General features: G+C 30.1%; 1 protein-coding gene across 4 annotated transcripts; it reads left to right on the plus strand.

Annotated features, from left to right (window-relative positions):
• The first annotated feature begins 508 nt into the window (after window positions 1-508).
• On the plus strand, window positions 509-11,276 carry LOC142323450 (presequence protease, mitochondrial). 4 transcript variants are annotated; one of them, XM_075363087.1, is made up of 3 exons: window positions 509-598; window positions 3,962-4,034; window positions 8,080-11,276. In XM_075363087.1, the coding sequence occupies exon 3, from the start codon at window positions 8,117-8,119 to the stop codon at window positions 11,207-11,209; it is 3,093 nt and encodes a 1,030-aa protein (XP_075219202.1). In that variant the 5' UTR covers window positions 509-598; window positions 3,962-4,034; window positions 8,080-8,116; the 3' UTR covers window positions 11,210-11,276. The 4 variants fall into 4 exon arrangements, with proteins under 4 accessions (XP_075219202.1, XP_075219201.1, XP_075219200.1 ...); XM_075363086.1 differs by having other exon boundaries at window positions 3,962-4,026; XM_075363085.1 differs by lacking the exon at window positions 509-598 and adding an exon at window positions 638-977.

The raw sequence follows: 11,276 nt of genomic DNA on the forward strand, positions 1-11,276 counted from the left end.
CATATTTGTTTGATGTTCAAGATTTCTGTAATGAAAAAGTTAAAAAAATTGAGTCTAATGAACTAGGAAAGTTTTTATTTTCTGCAACAGTCGGTGGTGAAGTAGAAATACCTTTTCATTGACCTTTGAAGTGGCACAGTAGGATGTTTAGATCTTACGTGTCTAGTTAAATTACTGGTTGTTCTACCTAGCTTATTACAGCCTTGCAGTACACATAGGTAATCCCTCCTTTTCTTTGTCTAATCATTCAAAGTGATGTATTTCACTGTAATAAAACAACAAATTGTATCATTCATTTAACCAAAATGTAATCTGAAATAGAGTAACATCTTTTACATTCAGAATAGTTGTATTTACTTACCTTTTTATTACAAAACAGTAATTTGACAATTATGATTAGTGATTAGTATTTGAAAAACAACAATGAACGTGAACGATGAGATGAATTAAATGCACGAAATTAACAGGGAACGAAGAACGAAGCGTGTTACGTCGCATCATTGGTGGAGAGGAGAACGAATGGTTTTTCTCATTTCGTCGAGGTTATCTTTATGTTCCTTGTTTTTCTTCACCAGCCCTCCAGGCTGGTCCCTACTGTGTACGTAACTTAAACGTACTAGGTTAGTGATCGATTGTTCATTAAAAAAGAGTAATCGATCGTTCAGTATTTTAAACAATTTGTTTTATGATTCTTGTTCACCAGCGTCGGCTACATGCTTGTAATAAAGTTCATATATGTTTTGTTGACCTTAAGAGTTATAAATACTTCCATAAAGATAATTTAGCTTAATTAGTAGATCGTAATCAAGTAGTGTCGGTTAACTGTGAACTGAGTCGTTGTTTAAAGTTACTGAACTTGTTTATACACTTTCAAAATTGGATCGTTGAATTGTAGGTTATGTGTGGTTGAAAATTGTCTTCGTTTCTGGTTTATTTATTGATTACGAGAAATTTAACTTGAATTGTTTATAGTAGAGGTAATTAACTTCTTTTTTTTTTAAATTTTGTACCTCATAAATTTTTTTTCTGAAAACTTGAAACAGGACGTGAAGGTTTATTAAGGTACTAGCGTGTATATCCCCATTTATGATATACGTACTAGTACATTTGTGTAGTGTATAGCTTTATTTTAGTATAAGCAATAACTTTTTTTTAATAAATTTAACTAGACAAAATCCAAATGTACCAAAAGCTTTTGAACTGTATTGGAATTCAGCAAGTAATTTTCCTAAGCGATTTCAGACTGAATTTGGACTTGATTTATAACCTGCCATTATATTATCACTGCTTATTATTGTTACATTAATTTTTTTTAAAAATGTAATTAGATTAATTTTACTTCTAAATTAATTGAGATTGCATTTAGTTTGATAACTGTTTTGTATAACAGAAATCATTGTATTCCAGTAATAATTGTACATATTTTCTTATATTGTTATTATAAAACAATATGTCATAAGCACTTGTATGCAGGTCTAACATTCCAGTTCTCTTAGCAACTGTGTTTATTGCTGTCTATTTTGTGTATATTTTACTATGAATATCACACGATGCCAACTATGAATATGACAATGACAGTTTGCTGTCAATTTATGCAGCCAGCTTCACTTGAATTCGATTTCCTCTCTGGCTTCAGCATATGTTTGCTGGTGATTTCTTTCTGTTATTTAGTATATAATAAAAATTTATTAGCACACACTAATAGATTTAGTAATACACCAATTGAATCACCCCATCTTAAAATAAGTAAAAATTAAACTTAATCTAAACCTGTGACTATCTAGCTTAGTTAGAATTGAGGAGAGAAAGAGGCATTCTTCACTACAGTAAGTTTCTCATTTAGCCATTTTTTTTTCTCATTTGATAATATCTTTTTGATCTTTGGCTCAGTATAAGATTGCTTACATTCAAACAACACAATTCTATGGACCTCTGCAAAACTAATAATTTCCATTTCTTGTATTTTAATGATGAGCATCTAAGTTTCTTTTGAAATTATAAGAAGGTTAATGTTAGCAATGTTTAATCTTAATACACAATCTTTGTCAGATAGATGTTATTTTGTTGAGAAATGCTGACTAATATTAGACTACATCTATCTTCAAATGATTAATGCTGATGTAGGCAGTTCAAATTGTTTAAGGGCAGGCAGTCAGCTTAAAACAGGATTTATTAATGCTCTATTTATTTATTAATGGTAGGAGAGAGTCCTTACTTTAAATACAAAATGGAGCTTCCAACATGGCTTCTTTTTGAGTAAACTCCATCTAAAGTCCAAAGTGGTTCAAGTAGCTTATTTATCTAGCCTCATAACTGAGAGTCTTAGGTTTGAGTCTCCACGTCTTTTTTTTTTTACAAAATAATAATCAGCAAACATGAAATTTGTATAGTTTTTGCCCCAGATTCTTATAAACAGTATTATTATTATTGTTGTCTGACCATCACCATGACTGAATTTGTCTTTGTTATATTTCTAGTAGATTTATCTACTTATAGATATAATAAAAATTAATTTGCATTAGTCTGTGCGATAGAAAAAAGTAAGATAAAAAACCTAACAGAGACCCTAACCTGACCAGCTGCACTTGTTAGATCATTGTTATTGGTTCATTATGTTGGTCATCCTTTGACTAATGATAATTTACTATCTGATTAAATATGTGTGTCTGAATTGAAGAGTAACATCTCAGAAATAAGACTGCCATTATTTTCATAAACCTTACATTAATGAAAATCTTTAGAGCTGTTGATTCTGAAGGCCTTAATTTGGCTGATTTCGACTTATGAAATCCGTAATCTGTTTCAAATTTTGAAAAAACATTTTTCAGTTTTTTAAATGGAAATGCAAATCTCAGTTTACTAACTTAAATCATTTTTTTACTTTTTATGATTACATGATATCTCTGAAACCATGACTTGAAAAAGATATGAGTAATACTTTGCAGCTTCATTATAAATTACATTTTTAAAGTAAAATTATGATGGAAAAATTTTTTATTGCAATTTTTATTAAGACAGTAGACATGGAGGGGGTAGTTACTCTAGGTATAGAAGTTAGTCACCCCAAAAAAATTTTGGCAACATTGAGCTTTTCCCAATAATGTCCACTATGTAATAATGCATTTTCACTTGGATTTTTAATTTATATTTTCATCAAACATATATTATTATTCGACTAATTGAATAAAAGATATTTTAATAAACCACTTTATAATTTATTAAAAAACCACCTTTGAGAGTGTTTTAATATTATTACTGATACAACTTGCCACTAATTAAATTCTTAACATATACATTTTTTTTATGGAAGCAATAATTTATCTGCTGTCAAGTGTAAGTGTGTACTTTGTATCACAATTTTGAAAGTGATTGATTTTTCTCTGAAAAGGCTATTACAATATCATTAGTTTTGGCAACCATAGTTAAACTGTCTCATTCTCCTTGACTGATAGTTCGCAAATTTGATGTAATAGTGTATTACCATTATCAAAGAAAAATTAATCACTTTCAGACCATGATGGAAAGTATATATTAATATTTGAGAAAGTATAAATTACTCCTTTAATAAGAAAAAAGAATTGCATCTGACAATTATCTAATTAATGACTAACAATGTATTAGTAATAGTACATGCAAAAATGCTCTCAAAAGTGAGTCCTTCATTAACTAATTAGATTACTTATTAAAATATATTTAGTTTAATAATGAATTTGTATTATTCACATTCAATAACTACAAGTAGTAGTTGTAGAATGGAGTGATATATCTTCATAAGAAATATAACACTGAATGATTGAGATATCTGGAAGATACATTTAAAAGAGTTTGACAAATATTGTTACAAAACTTGAAACTAGCAGGTTATTGATTTAGTGAGTTAACAATTTATACAGCTTTATTCAGTAAATTTGTTTGTTTTAATTTTTAGGTTATAAGGATTACATTTTTGTTATTTTTACAGGTTATGAAACTCGTTGCCAAAATGGTTGTGATCTGGTGTTTTGAACATTGTTGATAAAAAAAAAAGTTAGTGGGTAAATAAAGTTAACAGTATTTTTTTTCATTTTAATAATTATTGTTTTGAAAAGCAGATATTGGTTATTTGTTCTTTATAAAACAATTTCTAACAATGAATAGTAAAATGATTAGCTTAATATTTGCTTAAATAAAGTTATAAATTTGTATAAAGCTTAGTTCATAAAATATTCCATCTGCGATTCAATTGTAACTTTAATGTTCATTGCAACAGTGTAGGCATAAGCTATTACTTCAACTACCTTAGAATGCCATAATATTGGGATTTCAGTTATCTTCTGCAACTGATATTCCAATTAATTTATTGATAAATGATAATCATTTAACACTTCATATTTAATATCAGTAATACAGTTATACTTATTTCAAAATTTGCATATATTTAATGTCAATAATTATTCAAATTGAATTATCACTTAATCTAAATAGTATTTGTAATATATTTTATTCATGCATAGTTCTGCTATTAATAATCTATTAAAAATAGTTATAAAAATTTGCTGAGATAGTTGTGTGTGTAACCAATGTGGGTTTTATTTCAAAATGATAGTTTCAGTACATTGCATTGTACAACTATATTCCTTTTTTTTTTTGAAGATTACTTTTTACCAATGACGCCTTTAGGCAGATTCTTCATTACAGAAATCTTATGAATCAATAAATTGTTGATATTTATGCCAAAATAGTTTGAAAAAAAACTAAAGTACATTCAATTTAATCAAACATAAGATAGTTACATCTATCTGACAAAAATCTTCTGAGACATAGTAAAAGGTTATTTTCTCAGCTACATTTGTGAATTGTCCTAGTTATACTTATATACGAAAAAGCACAAAATGCTGTATGTTATGTTCAGAAGTGCTGTTGGCAAGACCTTTTTATTACATTTATGTGCAACCCTAGTTGGACAGAGATAACCAAAAATCTGTTTAAAAATCAAACTACCCTAGGTAGGCAACATACAATTGCTCCTGTTTTTTATTTGAAGCTAAAAGTTATTAGATCTAATTAAAGATAAGATTTTTGGCATTCTTAAATGCAGTATGTACTCTGTGAAACGGCAGATAAAAGGGTTGCCACCTCTTCTTTGTCATCTTTTAGAGTGGTTAGACACTAAAATTCAGCCAGAAAAAAAGTATATTCTAAACTAGTAATGATTAGTTCAGAAATACCTATCCATTATCAGATCCTTTGGTATGCAAAATTTTAGTCAAACACATGGTTTACAGTCTACAGATCTTCAAACCATAAATCCCTTGCATGATAGATGGGCATTGTTCATAAAATTACCCAAAACAGTTACTAAAAGAAATCATTGCAGAAAAGAAAATAGTTATCTGCTTTTTGCAGAAGATCTGAAAAAGATGGTGGTCTTTAAATAAAATTAATAAAAATTCATGAAACTATACTTGTAGATCACCAATGAATTTTACCATACTTTCCTACTGCTTCAGTGCTCATATTAATGTTGAATAATGTAATCAGTTAATGCCATTAAATATATCTACAAATATATTAATAAGGGCTCTGACCACACATGTTTTTTGCTTTATAAAAATGACAATCTTAAGATATTAAACCATTAGATATGTAAGAATAGCAGAATCTCTCTGGAAATTACTCTCTTTTGACGTACATGAAATCCTGCAATAGTGCATTTATCTGTCACATCTTGAAAATGGAGAGAGTTTATTTTTATTCAGGGAGCATTAAAGAAAAAGTTCAGAACCTCCTAAAACGACTGTTTCTGGATTTTTTTATTTGTCTAGCAAAGATCTGTTTGCAAGAAGACTTTACTACTTTCAAATTTCCTCATATTATACATATAATGGTAAACACTGGACTAAAAGAATAAAAGGTGTTTCTGTGAAGGGTTACAACTCGTTCAGTTTTTAGAGTTTATTCCAACTGTTTTTATTTACAAATGTTATTACTTAGTGTTCAGTGACCAACATCTTTCAGCCTGTTAAAAACAGTTAATGGTTTTATATATATATATATATATATATATAAAACATTCTTAGTAGCTTGTGATGCCCTGGCTTGCTACAAAATGATTAGCATTGGGACGATTGCCTCAGTGAGTCTGTATTTTTTAGATCCCATCCCTATTAGATCTTTCGGTCATTTTGTGAATAAACAAAATTTCCAGCCCAAAAAATTTATTTAAACAAATAAAAAGATGATCTAACCAATGTCTATCAAAAAAAACTTTATCAAACAAAATTACTGTCCAATTTTGTTCTGCCACCATCCTGAACCCCATAAGGGAAGACACCCTCTGTTCCTAGCCCTTATGGGCTGTACCAGCTCATCTTCAAAACTTTGGCTTTTGACATATTCCAGTCCACCTCTGTCAGGATACCACTGATGCGAATGCCACGATTGACATTCCCATCAGTGTACTGTTTAATGAACTCAAAACAAAACACATCTTACAGAGTCGTAAGTAAGACTGAAAGGACCTAACTAAACAATTGATCTGCCACCAGTAAGTAATCATATTGAAAATATAGAATTTCTTGTGAAACCTCATACTGTATTATTGAGCTTAATGATTATATAAAAACATGAGCCAGTTTTAACCAGGGAGCAATACTATAAAAGACTACACTTTCAACTGTTAACCAAAATTATGCAACTTTGCTCTTTTTACATGCGCTATGAGGTATCACTAAAACATTTTTAATAAGCCTGCACCTCTGAAAAATTGATTCTAAAAAAAATTGCATTACCAGTATGCATTATATTATAATTCTACAAATCTATAGGCATGTTGTGTAACAACAAAAAATTCTGTGATGGGATAGGTGTAATTCAAAATGTTCACCAATAGTGCAGGATGAATTTATAATAGCCCACAAGAATTCCCTAGTAGCTCTTGACTTCTCTACAGGATGTGTACTATGTAATCAGATAACAGGAGGAATATACACAATATTATGTAGAGATTTTCATCAGAGCCTATCAACCTTTGCAAGAGGCAAACAGCTGATGAGATTGAAGTTTGGCTTATGTTTTCCTACATCTCACGTTTATGAGGATAATAATATCTAATTTTGTAAACAAATACAATTTTCTGAATTTCTGCTGTCAGTGAGAGACTGTGTATATGAAAATATAGATTTAACCTACTTCACTGAGCAGAATATAGTTCAAAATTTTAATCCATTTATTCAGGATATTTTTGAAAACATTGAAACCTGTCAAAAGGCAATACTTGAAAAAAAAAAGGATGAATCGATTTTTATTAACTGGTTTTGAAACAGAGTAATTGTGCAAGATAAATTTTTATTTACTAGTTTTGAAACTAATTGTGAGAAGATTATCTACAAATTCATTGATACCAATTTAAATGAAGATAATTCTCCTGATTTTCTTATTGAACTTTTAAATTCTCTGGAGTTGGTTGAGTTACCTCCACACATACTTAAATTAAAACTTGACTTTCCTGGTATTATTAAGAAATTTTGGCCCTCCACCACTCTGTAATAATAATAATAATAATAATAGACATCAAATCATTTTTTTTTTTTAAATTTATGATTGAGGTTAGGATTACAGATATTATTGAAAACATCATCTACTGAAAACTCTTGAGGTATATTTCTAAAATTATTCTCCTGAATGACTTCTAAAATTATCTTTTCCTTTTGATTAAAATTTATTTTTATTGTTTTCAGATCTTTATCTTAATAAGATAGAGATCCTATAAAATTATACTTTGTAGTTAGTCAAGTGAGAATCAAGGTGGTAATTATTATGCAATAAATTATCTGAAACAAATATAGTTAATATTTTAGACATAGCACTCTGAATAGTGTTGTGAAATTGAATATGGTTTATAAGATATTGTTATTTTTAACCTCTTGTTACACTGAAGATAAGGAATTTTCTGACCTGTTGAGAGATGCATATATTATTCTTAGCAGTTATTTTTTGCCCATTTACTCAAAATCAGATGGGGAGGTCATTGCTATCTTTGATTCTTCACCACTTGTAAATATTTTATAACAGTCATAAGCTATTTTTTTTTTTTTTCAGGTGAAATACTTAATAAAATTGATTCATTGGCATCACAATGTTTTCCTTTAAAAGGGCTACAAAAATTTTTACTAGAAAAAATTTTGTGGATAAGTACAGATATTTGGTCAATTATAAATGTTTGACTGGTACAAAATTAAATCCTGCTGTCGGCAGATCCATGAAAGAAGAATCATTATTTAAAGAGGGATTAGAAATAGAGGGATTTACTGTTACCAGAAAAAGTCATTTACCAGAATTTTATGTCACTGCCATACAACTAAGGCATATTAATACTGGTGCAGAATACCTTCACCTATCATCAGATGATACAAACAATGCCTTTTCAATTGGTCTTAGAACAACACCGTTGGATTCCACAGGTGTACCTCATATATTAGAACATTTATGCACATGTGGAAGTGAGAAGTATCCTTGTCGAGATCCCTATTTCAAAATGTTAAGTCGTTCTATGGCAACTTTCATGAATGCCATGACAGGACCTGATTATACTATTTATCCATTCTCTACCCAAAATCATCGTGATTATATGAATTTAATGTCTGTATACTTAGATGCAACATTAAGACCTCTTCTGCGAAAGACAGATTTTTCTCAAGAAGGATGGAGACTAGAGCATACAGTTGTTGATGATCCTAACACCCCTATTGTATTCAAAGGAGTTGTCTTTAACGAAATGAAAGGTGTGTTCTCAGATAATCAAAATATTTTTTATGAAAGTTTGTTTAACAACATGTTACCTAGTCATACTTATTCTGTTGTAAGTGGTGGTGATCCGCTTGAAATACCAAAACTTACTTATGAAGCTTTAAAAGAATTTCATCGAAATCATTACCACCCCAGTAATGCTAAGTTCTATTCTTATGGAAATTTTCCGTTAAAAGACACACTTAAATTTATTAATGATCAATATCTTGCAAGTTATGGTAAAATTGAGAACAGATACTGGAATGAAACGCAAGTTCCATCAGAACCACGTTGGTCTTCATGTAAACAGAAACATATTGAATGCAGATTTGATAACATGACTGAACAAGAAAAACAGTCTTCTATTGCCATTGGTCACCTTTGTTCTGACATTGAGAATGTAAATGAAAATTTTAATATGAATATTTTATCAGAACTTCTTGTTAGTGGACCAAATTCTCCTTTTTATAAGTCATTGGTGGAACCAAATATTGCAGCTGGATTTAGTCCTGTAACTGGGTATACGAACTCGGCAAGGACAACATTCTTTTCTGCTGGGCTTCAAGGTATTAATCCTAAAGATTTTGATTGGTTTATAGATACTTATAATAAAACTATTAATGATGTTATCTCAAAAGGTTTTGATAAGAAAAATGTAGATGGAATTCTTCATAATATTGAATTGGGAATTAAACATCAAACTTCAGATTTTGGTTTAAGTGTACTTTTTAGTATTACTACACCATGGATGCATGATGCTGATATCATTGAATTTTTAAGTGTTAATAAGCGTGTCTCAGAGTTCAAGGAAAAACTTAAGGATAACCATAATTTCCTCCAGGATTGTGTAGTGAAGTACTTGAGAGATAATCCACATCGTTTAACATTATCTATGTCTCCGGCTGAAAATTATGATGGAAAGTTGCTTTTGTTAGAAGAAAACCTGTTGCGTACCAGACTGAATAACATGCCAGAAAGTGAAATTAAAATGATATATGAGGAAGGTTTGTTGCTGAGAAAAGAGCAAGAAAAGGCTGATGATGGTGCTTGTTTACCAACAATTAAAGTTTTAGATTTAAGAAAAGATGTCGAAAAAATTGAAATAAAAAAAGTATATTTTTCTGATATTCCTGTTCAAGTTAGTGTTCAACCGACTAATGGTGTGGCGTATTTCTATGGTACTTTAGATGTTGATCAATTGTCATCAGAGTCAAAAAAACTGTTGCCGTTATTTTGTTATGTCGCTAGCAAAATGGGAACACCTGAACTTGACTTCAGAAAATTTGATCAAGAAATTCAACTTGCAACCAGAGGATTAAATTTCTCATACCATAATTCTGAATCTTTGAAAGAAATTGATGAATATAATGAAGGGATTTCAATGTCGTCACATTGTTTAAGTCGTAATGCCAAAAAGATGTTTCAGTTGTGGTCAGATGTGTTCAGTAATGCAGATGGTTCTGTCTTCAATAATAAAGAAAGATTCCAAACTTTAGTATCTACATTAGCGACCAGCTATTTAAATAGTGTAGCACATAATGGACATTTATATGCGATGGTCTCGTCTGCCAGCTTAGTCAGTTCAGCATCGACCAGAAAAGAAGTTTGTGGAGGAATGACTTTTGTAAAGAAATTAAAAATGATTTCACAGCCTTCAGAAATTGAAAAATCTATAGAAATTGTGAAAGATATTGCTTCTTTATTTTCCAATAAACAAGTAATTAAAGTGGCTTTAAATTTGCCAGATGAGAATAAAGATGAAATTATAAATCATTTAAGTCTGTTCTGTCAGTCATTAGGTGGAGCAAACAAAGAAACCGAAATGATAATTTCCGATAGTGAAAAAGATGGTGAAAGCAAGGGTATTGAAAGACGAGGAATTCATCATATTATACCAGCACAAGTAAGTTATGCTTCAAAATCCCTTTTGACTGTACCTTATTCTCATGAGGATTATGCAGCTTTACGAGTGTTAACGAGACTAGTAACTATGAAATACTGTCTTCCAGAAATTCGAGAAAAAGGAGGAGCATATGGTGCAGGGTTAAAAATATCTTCAGGCGGTGTGTTGTCTTTCTATTCATATCGTGATCCAAACCCGCAGAAGTCTTTTAATGTGTTTGATGAGTGTTTCGATTGGCTAATAAAAAGGAAAATTACTGAGCAAGATGTGGAAGAAGCTAAATTGTCAACATTTCAAATGGTCGATGTCCCTGTACCTCCTGGTGAAAAAGGGATTCAGTATTTTCTTCACGGACTGGATGAAGAAACATTAGAGAAACATAGATTAGCGTTAATGGCTGTAACGTCAGCTGATCTATTACGTGTTGCTTCTGAATACCTTCATTGTGACAAACAACTTCGATGTGGAAGATCACTTATTGGACCTGTAAATAATGATGTAATTAAACGAAGTAACGAGTTATGGACTGTACTAGAGTAAAATTTGAAAATAAACAATGTAATGGAATCATTTTTATACAAAATTAAATGTGTTTATTGTAAAGTAA

The sequence above is a fragment of the Lycorma delicatula genome, chromosome 4 (assembly GCF_047948215.1).
Source record: "Lycorma delicatula isolate Av1 chromosome 4, ASM4794821v1, whole genome shotgun sequence".
In the NCBI taxonomy this organism is placed as follows: Eukaryota; Metazoa; Arthropoda; class Insecta; order Hemiptera; family Fulgoridae; genus Lycorma; species Lycorma delicatula.

Bases quoted from the DNA above. Each gene is read 5' to 3' on its own strand.
- LOC142323450 (XM_075363087.1), top strand. From the start codon at position 8,117: ATGTTTTCCTTTAAAAGGGCTACAAAAATTTTTACTAGAAAAAATTTT.